General features: G+C 36.4%; 1 protein-coding gene and 1 long non-coding RNA gene across 23 annotated transcripts in view; one reads left to right on the plus strand and one right to left on the minus strand.

The window, feature by feature from the left end:
* LOC143684847 (uncharacterized) overlaps window positions 1–21887 on the plus strand; it is a 380663-nt gene that overhangs the window by 221590 nt on the left and 137186 nt on the right. The window lies entirely within an intron of this gene.
* Window positions 1–21887, minus strand: part of LOC143684845 (uncharacterized) — a 63772-nt gene that overhangs the window by 23674 nt on the left and 18211 nt on the right. For 5 of the 17 annotated variants that reach the window (XR_013176197.1, XR_013176200.1, XM_077162209.1 and 2 more), the window contains exons 2-3: window positions 18698–18792; window positions 1641–1676 (exon numbers count right to left, since the gene is read on the minus strand). Coding sequence is in view for 6 of the 17 variants with exons in the window: in XM_077162209.1 (XP_077018324.1) it covers window positions 1641–1676; window positions 18698–18792 (131 nt within the window). In the remaining 11 variants the exon portion in view is untranslated. Of the gene's footprint in view, window positions 1–1640; window positions 1677–18664; window positions 18793–21887 lie in introns of all 17 variants that reach the window. The other 12 variants (XR_013176199.1, XR_013176198.1, XM_077162211.1 and 9 more) reach the window with 4 other exon arrangements.

Here is a 21887-nt window from a genome sequence, read left to right on the forward strand (position 1 = left end):
CGTGAAAAGAATAACTAAACCGAATAGTCGAAATTGATTAGTTTTGATTGTGTCATAGATATTTTGAGACCCTAATATTAAATCTATCACTTCAGTGAATTTTTCACTAATTCATTTCATGTGTATTCTAATATCCAAAAGCAATCTGCAAAGGCAGTTTGCCATTTCATTTTTTCAAAAATTGCTTTTGGTTTTGCCCTTTGGAGGCTTTTATCTCTTACAATGCAAAATTGATACGTAAGTATCGTATCAAAATCAAGTCATTTCCAATATAAGGGCTGTTTCATTGATTCTTGACTGCTGTGCTGAAGTATCGAACACATTGTATGGCATTGTCAGTCATCTATGACCAACAATAAAGTTGTTAGGCATTGTTTAAAGTATGAACAAATGAGGCAGAACTCTATCCTTGAGGTGCTTATAAGCTTTGATTTTGAGAAAAAATATATAACAAAAATATTTTAATAATAAGTGGCAAGTTGAGGTAATTAAAATACACAATGTTATTTATACATTCAAAATAATATTGTCATTCAAACAGTCATTTTGGCAAATTATCCATTACATCCAAAGATGCTGCCAGAGAATAACAATTATGGAATGCTGTCATTTGGATTTCCTTCAAAGCTAGTCACAAAAATACTTAAAAGTAACTGTCTCTAACCTGCTTTTAAACCATCTGAAGATACTTTTGGCTAGTCTGATTCACTCTGCCTTTACTGACTTTTGACTGCTTTGAAAATCATATTTCTCACTCTGAGGATATTAAAATTAACAAATGCCCAAATATCTGAGAACAATTCCAATAAAACATTACCCATATGGGATTATCTTAACATACGTGTATGGATTTAAGATGACAAACTTGAAGGAAGGCGCATTGATTGCTTCTGGGCATATTTGCTTAATATGTATTTATAATATTTCTGTAAATGTATGCAATATTTTTATAACAAGTATATATTTGTATGATACAGAATACAATGCTATAGGATTTCAGATGAATAAGATTTGCATAGATGGAAGGGATGGGACATTCCTGATATACAGAAAAATAAAGAATGATGGGAGGAATTAAATGCTGGGAACACCTTAGGGAGGAGACCAATAAGTACCTCAAAAGATGATTGGAGAATGATGGTGACACATTTTATGAAAACTGTTAAAAAGAGAAAAAAAACCCAAGCACCATCAAAAGATATTTCTATCTTGGATTTTTAGCATCCATTATAGAATGAGAGGTGTTGATTCTAAAGCAAAGATGGTGATTTTGTATATAGAATCATGGTGTTATGTTACTTTAGGGCTAGAAAAGACTTTACACATTATCTGGTTAGATCTACATATGACCACAAAAGCATAAGTAACAAATGAAAGAACAGAAAAGTTAAACATTATCAAAATTTAAAACTTTTGTGCTTAAAAAAATGCCATGAAGAAAGTGAAAAGACAATTCATTAAATGGTAGAAAATATTTGCAAATTATATGTCTGATCAGGAACCTGTATCCAGAGTATATAAATAACGCTGACAAATCAACAATAAAAAGATAAATAAACCAACTAAAAATGGGCAATGGATTGGAATAGACATTTAATTCAAAAGAGGTATACAGGGTGGCTCAGTGGTAGAATTCTTACCTGCCATGCCAGAGACCCGGGTTTGATTCCTGAAGCCTGCCCATGCAAAAAAAAAGAAGTGTACAAATTTCCAATGAGCACATGAAAAGATTCTTAGAATCATTAGTTGTTAGAGAAATGTAAGTCAAAACCACAATGAGAAACCACTTGGCCAATAAGATGGCTATAATAAAAAAAAAAAAGACGGTACGTGGTTTGTAAAACACTTCTAAATCTTCTCATAATCCATCCCCATGACCCCTCTTTCCATCCAGACCTATAACTAGACTGAAGTCCCAATTGGTCCCAAAAGATGAGGGTCCCATGAGAAGTGTGACCCATGAAAGGTTTGCCATACTCCAAAAGAATTGGTTAAGCTTTCCAGTTTAAGGGTGTGGATAACGGTGGAAGGAATACAAAGTTGGATCAGGCTGAATTTATTGATATGGGCCCACTAAACAGAAAGTCTGGATCCAGTGTTGTAGCTCAAGAAATTAAAAAGGGCTCTAACAGTTTGTTCTGGTGGTTGGTTGAAGCATGGATGAAAAGGTGGCCTACATGGCCTGAAATAAAAATGAAAGAACTTCCCTGGTACAATGTGGATGTGGTGATGCATTAGAGAAACTTCAATGTTAGAGTGCATTTACCATGGAAGTCCTGCTCAGTTATCCCAGGAATGTCCAGAGGACACACTTAAACACAACAGGGATGATAAGATCCCAGATTGGCAGAAGCCTAGTGACAGCACTTGATCACCAAAGACAAGATAGGTGCAGCTACCAAAATGGACAGCAGAGACAGAGCAGTAATCAGAACAGTCTGACTGGCAGAGACCTATGGCATTGGCTAATTCATCATGGATACCTAGAAGTGAAATAGATAAGCAGTCTATCAAATTCTTACATGATTTGTATAAGCACAAGAGTCCTCAGTCAAGCAAATAAAGTCTAACTTGAATCACTAAAGCAGAGAGTCATGGTCCCTCAATTACGTCCCAGACTTGAGACATTTTACAGATCCATAATGTGCTGAATTAAGAGAGTGTTGTTTCCCTTCAAAGGAGGGGCTCGAGAAATTGCTTATTATAAACAGCCTGCTAAGATGATCGCCATAAGCGCTTCCAGGTCTGAAGTTCTGGGGAGACATGATCCAGTATAGCTTATGTAGCCATAACATAGTACCTATTATGTAACCAATCATGTAACATGTATCCAAACATGTATCCCACGAATGATGTCACCTGTTAGTAAAGTGCCACTTTTGTGTAATTTAGGGTATAAGGAACTATTGCTCTGTAAGCCTCAAGGGGGAATGAAAGAGAAAGAGAGAGAGAGAGAGGATAGAGCGGAGTGGAGAGAATGATTAAAGATGACCACTCTACCAGAGACTCCTTGTGCTTTCTTTCAGTTTGCTACCAAACCTGAGCTACCAAATCTTAAGATATGAATCTGCCAGAGAGTAAAAGAACGTGGAATGGATAGTGAAGAAAGGTAGTTAGTTACAAATACAAGCTATGACCATGTGACCAGTTATAGAAATAAGGACTGTAATTGTTATGAATATTTCTTCTTTTATTATGAGTATGTTTGTATATGTACACAAAGCAAATATCTTTGTTTTCTTCCTTAACTTAACCCCTTATCATATGACATTGTTTTATTAGTTTCATGTTGTAGCATTTAAGTTATAGGATATCAAATTTAGGAGTGAATATTACCCAAGGACTTAAACCCTATTTTGGAGAGAGTTAGTGTGTTTCTGGTTACATACAGGGCAGCTGTGTATGGTTAAATGAAAATATGACTGTTATTGTTCTTATTTAGAAATTAAGTATGAGTTAAGGAGATGTGTATGCAGCCAAGTTGCAAAGGTGTGGACTGTTATGGTTAAGTTCATGTGGATCAACTTGGCCAGGTGATGGTGTTTGGTTAAGCAAGCACTGAGCTGTTACTGTGAGGATATTTTGTGAACTTAAATCATCAGTAAGTTGATGGCATCTGTGGCTGATTATATCTCTAATCAACTGAAGAGATTGCCTTCAACAATGAGAGAAGTTTCATTCAATCAGTTGAAGGCTTTAAAATGAGAAGTGATGATTTCAGCAGTCAGAAGGGAGAATTTCCATTTCTACTTCAGCCAGCCAGTTTCTCCTGGGGAATTCACTGAAAATCTTCATTGGAGTTCTCAACTTAGAGCCTGTTCTACAAAATTTGAATTTGCCCATCCCATAGTCACATGAGTCAATTCCTTAAAAAACACCTCGTAATATTTACATACACACAAACACACATACCCTATTGGTTCTGTTTCCCTAGGGAACCTGACTAATACAACTCTGACACATTTCTGGTGGGCTTGTAAAATGGTACAGCTGCTATGGAAAACAGGTTGGCAGTTTCTCAAAAAGTGAAACACAGAATAACCATATGACCCAGCAATTCCACTGCTATGTATGTAACCATATGTCCAAACAAGAATGTGTACAAATGTTCATAGCAGCATTGTATATAATAGCCAAATGTGGAAACAACCAAAATGTGCATCAGCTGATGAGTTTATTATCAAAATGGCATAAATGCATACAGTGGAATATTATTTGACCATAAAAAAGAACAAGTTACTGATACAAGCTACAACAAACATGAAAATATTATGTTAAGTGAGAGGAGTCACATGCAATAGGCCCCGTGTTGCATGATTTCATTTATATTAAATGTCTCAAATAGACTAATCTCATATGAACAGAAAGTAGATTAGTGGTTGACAGACTAGGGGAAGTAGAGGATGAGAAGCAACTTATAACGGTTAACAGAGTTTCATTTAGGGCTAATGAAAATGTTCTGTAATTATATGGTGGTGATGGTTGGACAATTCTGTGAGTAAACTAAAAAACACTAAATTGTACCTTTTACCGGGGAGCTTTATTTATCAATCTCAGTGAAGTTGATAATTACATATTAATAAGCTTAGTCATAGTATTTTAATATTTTCAATAGTATTTTAAAACATTTAGATAAAATCATTCACTATTAAGAAGCATTAAAAAATAAACTTTCTTGTAGTAGGCTAGCTGTGGTCAATATACCTAACAAGAACATTTTATTTTCATATTAGAGAAAAGGCCTAGGTTGCTGAATTCAGTAATTGAAAGCTTTAAATTATGCAAATAAAAATTAAATAACAAAAGGACCTATTGATATTAATGTAACAATTGCTACTGATTATACCATCTAATTCTTTATAGTAAAGTGAAAGCATTATGAATTTGACATACTTCTTTCTTATTTAGGATCTTTAAATTATCAAATTAGCAGCAAACCAATCATACAAAATCCTGAAAAAATTGTCTTCTATTTGTTTTTAAAATCAATGGGAATCTGTTAGATTAATATGCAATTTCATTACTTCAAGTTTTCATTTTAGAAATTTCAGTGTCTTTCTTAGGAAAGGACGGACCCTGAATATTTTTGAAAGTTTTCCAATACATAAGTAATGAGCAGATGTTCTGAAAAAATATATACATTTCTCCAAAATTAGATAAACCATTCTTGCCTTATAAAACTATCTTGTGCTGAAGCGATTCTATTTTCCATGGTGATAATCACATAGGAGATAGTTTATAATAACCGAAAGAAGCCTACTGTGATGTTCTTGATGTGCTTTTGACAGAAGACCTGTAGGCTTTTGTTTTTGCTGTTATTAATTTGTTTGATTTACTGTCTTCGATGTGGAAAGGAGGTGGGGGAGACTGGAATTATTGTTGGGTGTATAGTTTGGGGATGTCAAGAGAAACTTCTCCACCTTCACCTTTATTGACCTAGTTTATATAATTAGCTAATATTTATTTACTTGTAGAACTGAAGACCTCTATGGACAGTAAGGACTGTCCCAAATTGAAGCCAATTAGGTTGGGATCTTGACACCTTGCATAACTCTTAAACAACGTTGATCTGGGAAGGCGGATCTTTTTAAGAACTGATCTCTTGGCCCATAAATTCCAATGGATTATTCCAACTGCTAAGATATTGACCCCTGTCAAAACCAAGCCTTACTTTGCCACATGCCACACCCCTGCACTGGATTCCTAATAACCCTCTCCATCCTTGTTCCCATTCTCCATGCTCCCAGCCACACGTGCACGCACACACACAGACACACACACGAGCTAGCTGTACATGTCAATTTCTCTGTTCTTCTTGATCTACTTTGTCCTAGCTTTCTTCTCTTGTGCCTAGTCCACTAAACTTGGGGTCCCAGCACAGCTGGTAACTGAGTGCTCTGAGTATTCCTTGACCTGAGATGCTCTTTCATAAGTGATTTGTGAATGGTAAAGCATGCTTGCATGATATCTAGTCAAACTTAAGACTGCAGTAGCTGAGACTATTTTACTTAATGAAAAAGTAGCATTTGTTTGGCCTCAATGGATAGATAGACTTAAACCATCCAGAGATGTTGAGAAGGGTCCATACTTCAGGAAGCAAAAGACAAGATAAGGAAAGCCCAACACTACTTAGGAAGAACAGGTAACCTTGTAAAATCAAGGATAGAGGAGTTGTATGCTAGAAGAGCAGATAGTGCAAAGAGTGTGGGAGACCTTGTATCCCATGCTGAGAGGTGGGTGATGCTACGCTTAGGTATTGGAGAACCCCTGAATGCCTGATAAGTGACAGAAGCACAGTAGGATTTTTGCCCTCTTAATAGCCTCTATCACTAGTTTGGATTTGCAGCATATGGTCACAAAAAACTAGTCTTCTTCCCTTGAAATGATCACTTCATGTTTTAAAACCATCATTAATTTAATTTCTACATGACTCTTTTATCATGAGTCATATTCATTATCATCATCATCATCATCATTATATACATTTGTGTGTTAAATGCTAACTAGGCTTTTAAAATTCTAGTAAAATATTTTATTTTATACCCTTAGGTTTCATGCTAGTTGTTTTGTAGCTGTGACTGAGCAACTTTAATGTTTCAAGATTTTGGCATACAAGTTGCATAAATTAGACATAAGTAGCTTCCTTAAAAATTAAAAAAGAATTGATAATCTAAACATACAATACTTAACTTAAAATAACATAATGTTCTTTGAAATTAGATTGATGAGGATGTGATCTGTGATTCACTTGCAAATCATAATCACATAAACATGCGTCTCTTAGTCACTGGTTCCCTGTCACCTTTCACCTGACACCATTTTACTAAGATTCTAACAGGATCCAGAGAATCCATTTTGATCACTGCTGCTCTATTTTCCTTGCAGTCCATTTAGATGATTATTAACTTAGCTATGATAATTATCATTATTCTATTTACAAGCAGTGGCAGGAACATTCTACTATGCAAATTTCTTTTTTCTCAACTGGAATTGATTTCTGCTTCCCTAGAAGTCCTTGATGTTTTAGTTGTCACTCATCATACCTTTCAATTCCTGCTATGTACTTTGTTATTGTACACAATAGTCTCTACCACTTTTGTTAAGCTGCTTGATGTCTAGAAACGTGCTCTTTTTCCATCCCTCGTTTGGCCCAGCAGAGGATCAGGAAAGAATAGGTGCTCAACTGTCTTTGAACAAATGAACAAATGAATGGTATTGTTACATTTTGCTCATGGTCCCTTTTTGAGGTTTTATGTTTTTGTATGCTGTATGGTAGGGGTCACATATTCTTTTTCCATGTGAGTATCCTGTTATTGCAGCAACATTTGTTGAATTTTTCTTGGTTTGTTCTTTCTTTCATTCTTTGTTTGCTTGTTTTTCAGGAAGTGCATAGGCCAGGAATCGAACCCAGGTCTCCCAGATGGCAGCTGAGAATTCCACTACTGAACTACCCTTGCATTCCCCTCATGGTCCCATTTTAAACTCCCCTCTTGGCTTTAGTTAAAATTTCTTTCTGACAACCATGCACTGAGATTCCTTTTGAAATTATTGGCATCCACCATATTTCAATGTGAAAATGAGAAGCAAAGTTTATGAAATGAGAGTTGTCATAGATATATTTTATACATCATTGTTACTAGTTTTAAAAAAATGCAATGAAAAGAATTTCAAAGAAATACTGGAAATCCACCTATTTCAAATAAGCAACAGGGTTTGTATGTTTTGACATAAAGAATGTGTCTTTTTGTTTTTCTCTGGATTGATTTTAATAATAGATGAGTTCCTTTAAGTTAAAGTAACAAAATAAACTCATTCATATGATCTTTTTCTCTAGTCAAAATTCTGGGGGATTCTGGTTGCCAATTTTTGCAACTATTTATTCTTAACATAATTTTTAACTTTAAACAATTCAAAGATTTGTTCATTTAACTGCTTTAAATTTTTGCAACTTTCAGTTTCTATTATTGCTCATGATCTCTGGATATATCCAGTTATTGTAATTATTTTTAGTGCTTCAGTGTTAAGTGACACAAAGAAAGGATTGGTGGCAGACTTTGGAATTCTTTCTGCTAAACTAATATGCAACACATTCCAAAATAAAATACCGATATGCCCATATTTGGGAGTGAATTTGAAAACACAGTAATATTTCTACATCTATATATTTCCCACTAGAAGGAAGTAAATTCTAGATCTCTCAGATCTTAACCAAGATATCATAGTAACTTTATGGGCCCTGAGGGTTTCCTGGCTGGCAAACAACCTTGGCTGATGGGAAAAGATTCCTTTGTTATCCTGTAGATTTGTTTCATAAATTAAATTTTTCAAGGACAAGGAAGTATTGAAGACAGAGGATAACTCAGGGAAGGAAGGAACTCTTGTAAGAAGGGAAACTCTTAAATTATAACAATTGTGGAAAATGAGAAACCTAAGTAGGTCAGCCCATACAAACCCAAGGATTTGAGAATTTGAGGACTGAAATGAAAACCTAAAAGAAAGACCCTCTATGAATGATTAATCAAAATATAAAATAATTAGCCAGATGTGGCAGAGTTCAAAGTCATTGCAAAACCTGCGAATGTGCAATCCTTTTTTGAGGTAAAAATGGGGAAAAAAATACCACAAAACTTGGAAAACACAGCAGCATTCTGGAGCTGCTAAGATTAAAAAGGAGAATATTGAACTAGAGAACAAGATGTTCAGAATTTAGTTTTGAGGAGTACGATTGCATCATTTTAACTTCTCAGAAATTCCTGTGTTTGGGGTTTTTGCTATGAAAAGGAAAATAGTTAAATCAGATATATCTGAACATTCATATGACTTTAATATAGTGTTTTTAAATAATAAATATTTCTAAAATGGCTTCCCATTTAGAATCAAAGTAAAATTCTAAGTTTTAACCATGGCAAACAACACCATTGTGATGTTGCCTTGCTCCAGAACTGAGTGCTCTGCTCTCATCTCTTACAAAATCCGACCCCCTACACCCTCACCTGCGCTTAATGCATTGTTTCCACTACCCTAGCTGCCTCTGCTATTCCTAGAACATGCCAGACACTCTCCAACCTCAGAGTCTTTGTCCTAACCGTACACTCACACTGGGACCCTTTTACCTGTGGCTTTTGTATGGCCAGCTCCTTTATTTCTTATAGGTCTTTACTCAAATGTCACTTTATTAATGCATCTTCCCTCACAACACTGTATAAAATAGCATCGCCCTTATCAATTCCTATCCTCATTACCTTGTTTCACTTCTCCTTTATGCCATTTAAAGTCCTCTTTCATGTTATTTGCTTACTTAATATGTCTCCTATGCCAGAATGCAGGTTCCACAAAGGAAAGAACCTCGTTTGATTCGCTGCTGTATCTTCAGTGGCTGGAATGTACATGGTAAATACTCAACAAAGATTTGTCAAATGGATGAATAGGTGGTAATATATATCAATCCTTTAAGGCCTTTAGTTATAGAACTCCCTTAAAATAATTCTTTTAACGGAGAAAACATCCCATTCATCGTGAGAACTTATAGAGTGCAGGGGTGAAGCCATTTTTGCAACTGACACTGCTGGAATAGAAGCGGCATGGACAAAGGCAGATGGTTAAAAGCAAATTATCAGTGAAGAGTCGGAGGGAGCAGTGACACAGATAAGCCAAAAAGCAAGGAAGCCCCAAATCTTTAGAACTGTGCACAGATATTGACACTGCAGTCCTGTAGTGAGTGTCCTCTCTCCGAGAAAGGAGCTCCTAGAAAGGGAAGAGCAACCGCTTTCTCTGCTGGTTGTTGCAAACCTAGTCTGGGAGTTCTTAGTAGGGACATACAGAGTGTTTAGTAAGGCCCAATACCTATTAGTACATTGGGGATTATCTGTAAAGTAAATATGTTCACTCACATACAGCCATGATCTAACTCTATTTTTTTTTTTTTTTTTACAACTTCTAACCTAGGGTGATTTTCACAGAATGCATTCTACCCCATTAATCTTGGTGGGATAGCCAGGAAAATGACTCTTCAAAAAAAGCCTGAGTTAAACAAAATTGAATAGGTTTCCCCATGATAGGCCTTTCAGAGCCTCTAAAATGTTCCTCATACATCATGGGGAATCAGGCATCTAGATTACAGTTTTTAGCTATTTCTAACAATATCATGCACCTCCCTTCAATCCCTCTTTCCAAGGTTTGTAAAATTTGCAAGAGAAAAAATAGAGTTCTCTTTCTGTAACCAGCACACCAAGTAGTTGAGCCAACTCTGAGTAAACTCATCCTTTACCCCTTTATCTCATTTCTTTGTGTTTGTTGTGTGTATTTGTTTGCAAAGAACATGTCTATAGTTTAGACTTTTTTTTTAATTCAAGAAAAGGTTGTGAGTCTATTGTTTTTGAGGAGCAAAACTCTAGGAGAAGATAAAGTGCAAGTTTGGGTTACTTTGTTATTCTACCAGATCTGTAAATCAGTATTAGCCATCTTCCTGCTGTTCCCTTCCTTGCCAACAGTGTGCCCACAGGCAGCGATGAGAGGAGATCTGATATTGGGTAGCATTTGCCTAAACCCATGCACCATTTGGCTCCACTGGAATAACAGTCCTGAACCCAGCCTCAGCTTTTATTCACTTTTACCATGGAAAAAACATGAATTAACTTTTCGTAATTGTACTGGTTTGAAAGGATTATGAACCTAGAGAAGCCATGTTTTAATCCTGATCCATCTCCTGAAGGCAGCTGTTTCTTTTAATCCCTATTTGGCACTATAAACTGTACACCTGATTAGATTATCTCCATGGAGATGATACCCACCCAATTGTGGGTATTAACCTTTGATTAAATGAGAAATGACTCACCCATTCCAGGTGGGTCTTGTTTTGTTTACTGGAATCCTTTAACAGAGGAAACATTTTGGAAAAAGCTTGAGAGCCACGAGAACCACAAAAGCCCACACAGCCAGAGACCTTTGGAGAGGAAGAAAGAAAATGCCCCTGGGGGAGCTTCATGAAACAAGAAGCCTGGAGAGAAAGCTAGCAAATGTCACCATGTTCGCCATGTGCCTTTCCAGTTGAGAGAGAAACCCTGAACTTCATCGGCCTTCCTTGGGTGAAGGTAACCTCTTGTTGGTGCCTTAATTTGCACATTTTTATAGCCTTGCTTTAATATTGGACATTTTCATGGCCTTAGACAAATAAATTCTTCTTTTTAAAACCTGTTCTTTTTCTGGAATAACACATTCTGACAGCTAGTAAACTAGAACAGTGGATCGCAGATCTTGATATATTCTTCCATTGGGGGTGATAATCTATTGAAAGGCCATAAGCTTGTGTAATTTCATGATTGCATTTCTCTTCTTCCCTCGACCCTCCCTTCTGCAGGCCCACACATTCTCTAAAATGTCCTACTAATTCTTTATAAAAAATAATCTATTATGAAAGACATATGCAACTTTGTTTAAGTTTTTAAAATAAACTCTATTTTTTTAAATGGCTTTTTATATTTACCAAAAAATTGCAATGATAGTACAGAGAATTATCATAGCCCTGCTTCTCCTATTATTAACATCTTATATAAATTAGTATGGTACATTTGTTACACTTAATGAACCAGTGTCGATATATTATTAACAATAGTCCATTTTTATTTGCATTTCCCTGGTTTGAACCTAATGTCTTTTGTTCTGTTCCGGGATTCCATCCAGGCTACAACATTACATTTCTCCTTAGGCTCCTCTTGGCTCTGACAGTTTTGAGGAGTACCGAGCAGGTGTGTTTTGTAGAATGACCCACTATTGAGATTTGCTGATTTTATTTCATGATTAGACTGGTGTCACATATTTTCAGGAGGAATATTAAGAGGTAAAGTGCCATTTTCCTCATATCATATCAAGGGTATATACTATCAACATGACTTACTGCTTTTGATATTAAACTTGATCACCCAGATGAGGTAGCAATTGTCAGGTTGCAACCTGAAAAGCCCTCTCCCCCATTTCTGTACTGTTTTATCTGTAAGGAAGTCACTGTTATAGTCCCCACTTAAAGAATGAGGAGTTATGGTCTACTTCCTTGAGAACTGATGATATATACTCTGTTCCATTTTAGCATCAAGCCTTTGATATTTGTTGCCTTGTGCCATTTTACAAGGGGACCATATTGTTCAGTTACTGAGGATATTATGTGCAGTATAAGGCAATGGACAAAATATTGTGACTTGGGTAAATATAGAGAACAGAGAAAGTGTCATTCCCTGGACAATTTTAGAGTAGAATGACCTTAACCTCAGCTTGATGCTGTGGATTATAGTCAAAGACCTGATCTCAAGGAGTTTATAGTAAATTCAGTAAACAAATTTTTACCTCAAAAATATAGTAGAATTTGTAATAGGATATGTTATCAAGAATTTTTAAATAAAATAAAATAAAAAACTATCTTGCTTCCTGAAGGCAAATTTCCACAGAGTAGAGCAGTGCTGTTTCCCAGAGGCTTGCAGGAATCTAGTGTTAACAGACACAAAAAGGTAGCTAGTATGTGACTCTTTTGATGTTCCAGAGAAGAGGCACCCTCAGCTACCATTTTTGGGTCTCCTACACTTCTTTCAGGCATCAGATTCCCTGAGGTAAGATAAACAATAAAATAACTGGGCCAGTAAAATAATTCTCCAATCTTATCCAAATGATTTTTTTCCCCAAGCTGCCTAGATGTATTAACATCATTCCTATTTGGAATAAAATAACAATTTTACTTAATTTTTAAAATTTCATCTATTGTGGTTTCTTGTGCATCCTCGACAAGTTCCCAATGAATATTCCAAGTCATTAGGTCGCCAGATGTCAATAAATAGTACACACCAATTTGTTTCCATGATTAATAAATTCTGGAGTTCATTGGACTTGGGGAACTCTAGGTTTATTTTCACATTTTTTTTCTTGCTGTGGCTATTTGTGAGAAGGTAGATACTAATTCAGGACAGTCACACATGCTAAGGATGGTGGAACAGAAAGATGAACTGAATTTAGTGTCTATGATGTCATTAAACAACTGATTAACAAACCCTGGAGCCATTTGCGAGATGACAATTTTCCCTTCTTGTAGTTTAATCATGTCAGGGTTTTACTTTCTATTTGTCACCAAAGCCTTCTACCAGATTGTAGGGTTCCATACATAAAACCACATACATGAAGTGATTTAAGGTATTTCAAAGATAATCTTGTCTTTACTTGGTTTTGTAATGTGCACTGACTTTAGAATCTAATTCGTTTACTGATTACCATTGGTAATCTCTCCTGGATAACATCTATCTTGTTGTCTTAGACAAATTTTGGATTAATAGTCTAATATATGTTTCCCTTGTGTGGAAATTTCCCCATTCCTCTAAAGCAGTGTGTCTCATTGCATCCTAAAATCCTTAGCCACTAGCCATAGTTTGGATAAGAATGGACACCTTGCCTAGACTGGGCCACTTAGTTTACTATTCGGGATATCTGTGTCTCTGAGACATTGGATCAGTCTTTATTAGCTCTTGAACTGCGAAGTGATGAAAATTAAGGTGCAGGCCAGCCATGTGTTGTCCCATGCATGCTAACATAGAGAAAGCAGATAATGTAGTAAAATAGATTAAAATGAGTGGCAGAGAAGTAGGAACAAGAAACCATGTCCCTTTGGAGAGATAGAGAGAGTAATTTTGATTTCTTATTATCTGGTTTCTGGATCCATTTGCTTCTGAGGACTGGCCTTGTGTTGCATGAGAAAAATTTATACATGCTAATAAGTTCCACCCTTTTGGTGAAAAAAATTGAGGGGACTTATTACTTGCACCTTTTAATATTTGACCAAGATACTTGTGAACTCAAAGAGACTCACAGTAAGATTTGATTTTTTCTTTTTTGGTAATGCCACAGCAATTCACATTCTTTTATGGTACTGATTTCAATCTGCTTTTATTAGAGCTGCTTGGTAACTTGTGTAATTCACTCTAGTAGCTTGGTAGTTTAAAAGTGAAGATTTGCCTTTTTTTTTTTATCTACTAAATCATGAAGCCCTATCCTAGGGTAGGAATTTAAAATATTTGTCTGAAAGGAACTATAGCCTGAAGAAGAAGGAAAGTTCACCCTCCCAAATTGAATGTTTATTTTAGGTATTTTAGAAATAACTCTGAACCTTTGAATAAAGACATATCCAAATAAAAATCATTTTGTTTATTCATAGCTATTCAATACAATTAAATCCTTTTGTAGCACTAATCAACACTGTTACTCTAGGAATGTTTCAGAATCATCAGGAATGCTATTGAAATGTGTTTGCCTATTGTTGGAGATTAAATAATACTTTAAAAAGCCCACATGTTCCTTTTTAATTAATTTAGAGAGAATAAATCCAAATGGGATTTTATTGACAATGATCTTAGAACTTTTATTAAGAGGAAGCTTTGCTGTAGGGTTGGCATAGTTTTAATGACCCTTCTTTTATACAGTGCATGAATTATGCTCTTTGAATACTGAGAGTCAAAGAGATCCTGTAATATTGTGATAAAAGAAAAAAGGCATTTTTCCCTCAGCAATATTTATAAAATGCTATTGGAAAACTACTATTATTAAGCCTTTTCAACCTTAAGATATTTAATTGCCCTATGCATTTTATTTGTGAGGTAATAATACATTCCCCTTAAATAAGGATATGCTAATAGACTTATATTTTAGTTTAATTTGCTGCTGACAGAATTCATCATACCAGAAATGGGTTGGCTTTTACAGTGGGGATTTATTAATTTATGAGTTTACAACTCTGAGGCCATGAGAATATCCAAATTAAGGCGTCAACAGACAATGCTTTCTCCCCAAAGACCAGCTACCAGTGATCCTCCGCTTCTCCATCACATGGCCAGGCATGAGGTGACATCTGCCGGTCCTTCCATTCTCTCCCAGGTTTCGCTGCCTCAGCTTCTGGCTTCAGAGTCTTCCTCACTAAACTTCTGCACGTTTTGCTCTTGTAGCTTGTGTTTCTCGGCTTCTGTGGGGGCTTTTTCTATGTCTTCTCTGTGGTTTATCCTCTTATAAAGAACTCCAGTAGGAGGATTAAAACCCACCCTGAATGAAGTGGGTCACATCTCAACTTTAAGATCTCACTCAGCAATAGATCCTACTTCCAATGGGTCCCTACTCACAGGAATGGGTTAGCTTTAAGAACCTGCATTTCTGGGGTACATTTAGCTTCAAACTACCAGCTTGTATCACTTGCTGTCAGAATGCCCAACCCAGACTAAGATGAGTGGTGGCTCTAGGTCAGTTAGTGCTGGGGTGTCTGGAGTTTCTGAAATCATTTGTTTCTGAGACTCAGAACTTAGAGAACTCCCTTCTAGAGTAAGCAAGGATAATACTGTTGAAGATTGTCCATTCCCTGTGTTCTGATTTTTTACTACTTGTAACACTAACCTGCTAATGCTTCATGCTTTGATAACAGACATTTCAATCTTTTGTCCACATTTTTTCCCAGTTTTGATCAGCATCTCTTTTTATGTAAGTCAACACATGTTCTGGTACCAGCTGTAAGCAAATGACTAAATGACTTTTCTGTGTTTACCTATTGTCTCACAGTTCTGCTCAACTCCCAAGACATGTGCGCCTTCAGGTGGCACGTTTATCTGAGATTTCCCATCAGGGAGACTTTCCAAAGATTGGACTGGAGAACTGCTCATAGAATAAGGAAAGGGGGAGAAAAGGAGTATCACAAAGGAGTATAATGAAAATGGGAGACAAAGAATAAATTAGTATAATGCTACTGCATGTCATAGAAGAAAACAGAGGATAGCTGGAAGGGGACTTTGGCCAAGAAATGATCAAGGAAATATTGAATTAAGAAAAGAACATATTAAAGTAAGGAATACCTGCAAGGATAATAAGACAGACACACATGTTTTCATGATTCAAGATTACCATCTGTGAACATCAGATGGTTAATTGAATGAATTAATTAAATGGTAAACATCCTACATCTCTTCCTATACTATTACAAACTATGCAGTCTACTACAGAATAAATCTTTAAAAAATCCTACAAATTTGGGACAGGAATAATGGAAGTATTCAAATTAACAGAAGGTTCTTAAATAGCAGATATTCATCTTTTTTTGAACACTTAGATTTTGTTGAAGGTTTATTCTCAATTTTTAATAATTACTTTTTATTTAGAATCTCCAAATAACTGAAGTGAATTTCTTTCTACCCATTATCAACTTTATTTTAATTAATTACTACTTTATGAGAGGTTTTATACATAATAAGATGAAGATTTTTTTTTTTTAATTTACTTGCAAGGTGATCTGTCCTCTGTGTTCTAGTCATCCAAGAGAGAAGTTGGCTAAGTGGAGACTGGGTCAAGGCTATGCATACAATGGAGAAGATGTGGTGCGTGAGGCCACTGGAAGGTGCTGGTTTCACAGAGGGTGAAGCCACTGGGTTGGTAGAAGGTCAGAAAGAGAGAGACATAGGAATCTTGGACAGCAGTGTGGCAAGAGAGTGACTTGGGGAAGAACATAAATATAGAATCTAATGTTAATTAAGCTGATTACTGTGTGGTGTACATTTAAACCCTCCCCTTTATTCTCAGAATGTGCAGTAAAACCTACAAAAATCCTCTAAAAAATTTACATTTCTTGCGACTGTTTTTGATGTGAGATGATTCTTGTGGATAAAGAAGGCTAAAGCTGACTTCAGCAGAGGCTGTGTATGAGTCAGCCGCATCAGACTTACCTGTAAGCGACTTTATACAGAATTCTGCCACCATCTACAAAAAGAAAAGCAAGTCAACTGGTAATATTTAATGTGAATCCATATTGTGTGGATTTTTCTCTAACATGTTAATTGAATTCTATATTTCATAAAAATTGACATATGTTATTGACATTGTCCATTTTATACGTAGAGTAAGATGACTTGTTGCACCATTTTTATATTTTGGTAAGATTTAAATACATAAAGATGGTCTTTTATTCCTTGGTTATGAAATTATTCTTTTATTTAGCAAACATATATTAGCACATATATTCTAGGTACCAAAATGTAAGAGATGACTTCCTCAAATTGCTCATGCTTGAGGAGCTGAGATAAACATCTAAATAGATAATTATGATACAACACAACATTTGAAGAATAGAGGAAATTTTTAAGTGTTACTGAGCATAGGATAACAGAATGAGTATTATCTTGGAACAGAGCAAGTTAGGAAAAATATTAAACAGTACACCTGTATTTTCTTTTATCTTACAAACCAGAACTTTCCTACTGACTTTTATAAAGGCTTTCCAATTATGTTTTAGCAGTGGGAGCTATTCTTATAACACAAATATAGTTTGCTAAAATACAATTTTTTTACTGTTTTTTGGTCAGTTAAAAAACATTGGCATTAATGTGCTAGTTATGCAGCTTGGCACCCATACTTTAGAACGGGGGAAAAAATCAAAGCAATCTGCTCCAAAATGAAGCCAACACAGTAATATTTCTGCCAAGAGATGATGGAAGTGTTCTAAATTGAATCTTCTCATGATGGCAGGATGATTTCTCATTCTCCTTTCCTTTATAGCACATCTTGTTTACATTTGGATAATAAATGCAAGTGCAATTGTCACCACAGAACAGCCACTTTAAACAAATCTGTTTCCTGTGAATTTCATTTAGATTGTGTTTGACCCACATTTGTCTATGGACAATGTGGTCACAGACATGATGGAACATCATCACTGTGCTACCCACTCTGAATGCATATAGAGAGCATGTACTAATAGGACCACCATGCAGATATTTGGGTTCTTTGTGAGGCATATGTTCATTTAGGCAGTTACTGTAGTTTCTATTATATCAGTGGAATTCTGTAAAGTAATCAACAGGACAGCATGCACAAACCCAAAGACCTGAAAACCAGTGATTTTCTCCTTTTCAAGTTGAGACAAGAAAAGTCTTCCTAGATGAGAAGGAAATTCCAAATATTGGAAATTGAATAATATCGGCAAAAATTCTATCTAAAAAAAAGAGGTTGAGGGAGAATTCTGGTATAGGTAGGATAGAGGACGTCTACTGCAGGAAAATACTTTGGAATCTTGGATGCAACATATTAGGTAGAAAAGGAAATGTCACCTCAGTTAGGGTACCATCTCCAGATGTAGTTGTATTTATTTGTTGCTGTTTTTTTTTTATTTTTCATTTATTAGAAAAGTGATGGGTTTACAGAATAATCATGCATGAAATAGGTTTCCCTTATATCATCCTATTATTAATATCTTGCATTGTTGTGGTACGTTTCTTAAAATTGCGCTGGTGGTTTTTGCTTTAAGTCAGTATCCTGATTCTTATTTTAAAGAATTTGAAGTTTAGCTTCCTGGCTAGGATCATTTGTGGCCCTGATTTAGTCAGACTCTAATATTCCTGAGTGGGCATAATTTCCTCAATACCAGTCAGATCCAGACCTTAGTTGGTTCCTAGTTGGGCGTACTTAACTGAAAATGAAGATTCCCACACTTCACATTCTGAGTTCTATATCAGTATACAGGGAGTGTGGCTTAGAAAGCTGTGTTCCTATTAATATCCCTAGATAATTTTATCTTTATTTGTTTGCTGTTAATATTTGTGCTATACATTTGTATATACTGTATTAGTTAGGGTTCTCTAGAGAAACAGAATCAACAGGAAACACTCACAAATATAAAATTTATAAAAGTGTCTCATGTGACCGTGGGAACGCCGAGTCCAAAATCCACAGGGCAGGCTGTGAAGCCGACGATTCCACTGGAGGGTCTGGATGAACTCCGCAGGAGAGGCTCACGAGCTGAAGCAGAAAGAGAGCCTGTCTCTTCTGAATCCTCCTTAAAAGGCTTCTAATGATTAGATTGAGCATCACTCATTGCAGAAGACACTCCCCTCGGCTGATTACAAATGGAATCAGCTGTGGATGTAGCTGATGTGATCATGATCTAATTCTATGAAATGAAATAGGTACCACCACTTGGTCAAGTTGACACATGAAGTTGACCATAACATATACCATTTGTACTCTTTCTTTCGTAAATTGCTACTTCATGTCCTTTACCAATGTTCTACTTACTTTGTATTGATTTATAACAAATTTTGATAGAAAGTATTAACTTTGACCTCTCATGTATATTGCAAAAATGTTCCCCACAAGATGTTGGCCGTTTAACTGTGTTTATGTGTGTAATAAGCAGGTACTCACAGATACCAATTCTTGGCCCCATGATATCAAGGCATATTCCATAGCTTAGACAAGGAGAATTTAAAGAATTGGTATCTGTGGAATTATATTTTTGAAATATTAACCAAGCCTTACCCAATTTCCCCCTGAGCATTTTCTCCCCCTAGTTCTTTGTTCCTTTAGCCCCAATTCAAGGTGAGAGGTTATTCTGGGCTCCTTGCTTTAGGGAAAGGATGTGCTAGCAAAAGCAGCAAAGAAGGCTCTACTCCAGCTTTTAAGTTTGAAGGCCCTGAAAGGAATTGAAATGACTAAGGGAAACACACAATAGATTTGAGAGGATGATATGAGTCAACCCTAGGGTTTTTGCCCCCAAAATTTAGGGGTGAAAATGTTCCTCTGACCAAGTGGAAGTGTCAACTGAGAAAGTAACCCAAGGGTTCTTATTAACCAAGGGGATGCCTGTGAGAAGTAGGCCTTGTTATCTGCCTCTCCAGGTGTGGGTGTAGGAACAGATCCCCTTACTATGTTTGTGGGATCTAAGAGAAGAGGCCACCTATATAACCCTTTTATTGGTAACTACCTTAGTACATCCCTGGAGATGTAGCAAATTCCAAGAAACCACTTTTATGATGTGTCTGGGAATACAAGACCCCAAATGGCATCATAAGGTTTCTAGTTCCCTAATATATTGGGGGAATAGACTGAGTCCTGTATGCCTGAGAAGTTGGAAAAAATATCAGAGAGAAATGCTGGATCTGTAGGGAATTTTCAGACAGAAATCAGAGATGACTCAGGGGCTCGCTGTGTGAAATGGCAGTTGGGGATCTAGGACCCTTGCACTCAGTTTCAAGACAGTTTTATGTTAGTTGCATTGAGAAAGTACCATCTTGATCCTGATAACTAGCATGGGAGAGAGCAGGGCTATTTGTTCAGAACAGTATATCACCTTTTGCAGTGCGGTTTTGTCCACTGTTACCAAAAAGGGTGCTCCTGCAGCGTGAGGACATTCGCAAACTCCTTATTTCACCTTCTTTCACCTGGCTCTTTTTCTTGACTCCTCTTTTGCTGGGCTATAATTCTAGGGTCATGGTCCAGTTTATTCACTAGGAGACTGTCTTTTCCAGTTCCTGACTTCAGTCTACATTTCTGATCTTAGATCAGATATTAGCAAACTTTTTTGCAAGGGGTCAGATAGTAAATATTTTAGGCTTTGTGGGCCATATTAGTCTCTGTTGCAACTACTTTACTCTGCTGTTGCAGCACAAAGCAGCCACTGCTGACCTGTAAATGATGGGCATGTCTATGTTAAAATTTCCAACAGTGCAATGAATTTCTCCCAAACAGTTGGGGACATGAGGACGATCTCTTGAGATGCCAGCACATAGTTGTTGGAGATGGGGATAGAGTTACAATTCATGTCTGAGACCTGGAGAGTCCTGTTAGTAGGAGCAAAGGGGGCTCTCATTATGTGGTACCCTGTTGGGGGCATGCTATGTCCCAAGCCTGGTTTGGGACTCTTAGCCTGGCCACTTCCTGTAACAGTAGTCAGCTGCTTTCTGGGCTGCACTTCCCTTATCCCCAGCTCTCAGAGAGACTGAATAAATGTCACAACTCTTCTCATTGTGCTGTGGGGGACTAAGGAGGCAGAGTCTCTTTCACAGGGCCAGAGAGAGAGCTTCAGTGGTGGTCATTAGTGGTTCCAGTGCAGAGTCATCTGCAGCCAAGAGCTCAGCAGGTCTGTGAGAAAGAAGCTGAGGGCCTCTCCTGAAGCATGCCTGAACTGTTGTCCTGGGAAACTCCCAGAACAGCTGCTAGGAATGCTGGGAACCCAGCGAACTTTTGAAAGATATGCAGGATGGGCACTGGTGTTATGATAATTGGAATATGAAGAAGAGATGTAATGTTGTTCCTATTTGGCAGCTGATGAGGCCACTGAGATAGGCTACAATGCTTTCTAACCCACACATATTCACTATCAATATTCATAGATTGCATTCTATGGTCAGTCTCAATTTTGAATTTCCTACATATATTTAGGAGGTTTCAAAATTTTCACTGTTATAAACAACTTTTGCAAGTATCTTTGCATGTAAAGTATAGACAGTGATTTTTAAATGATTTGCTTGAGATAGATTCCAAGAAAGAGAATTGCTGAGTCATTTTACATGAGCATTTTCAAAATTCCTGATATGTACCGACATTTTGTTATCCTGTAGGGTATAAAACGTCTCATTTAACTTTCACCAACCCTGGGTATTTGGGGAGATCATTGCTAATTTGTTAGGTATTTTTGCCTTATTTATTTGATTACTAATGAAGCTGAACATTTTATATATTTGTTAACTATTTCTCTGTTATTTATATTTGAGTTCGCAAGAATCATTATTGTCATTTCACAGATTCTCAGTTGAGACGTAGAAAGATTGGGTGACATGCCTGAGGTCAAGCAGCTAGAAAGTTGCAGACCTGGGACTTCAATGCATATTCTGGTTCTCATCCAATGCTCAATGCATTATACAATAATAGACTGAACAAAAAAGAAAAGAAGAATTTCTCAATTTTCTGTTTATAATTCTCTCAGAGTAACCTTTTTTTTAAAAATTCCTGGAAAATGCAACTGATACCAGAAATCTCAGGAGAAATTTATTATAAGTGCTTACAAAGAAGCCTCATTCAAAGATGAAGGTCAACAGAGACAAAGTAGATACCAT

This window comes from Tamandua tetradactyla, chromosome 5 (assembly GCF_023851605.1).
Source record: "Tamandua tetradactyla isolate mTamTet1 chromosome 5, mTamTet1.pri, whole genome shotgun sequence".
Taxonomy (NCBI): Eukaryota; Metazoa; Chordata; class Mammalia; order Pilosa; family Myrmecophagidae; genus Tamandua; species Tamandua tetradactyla.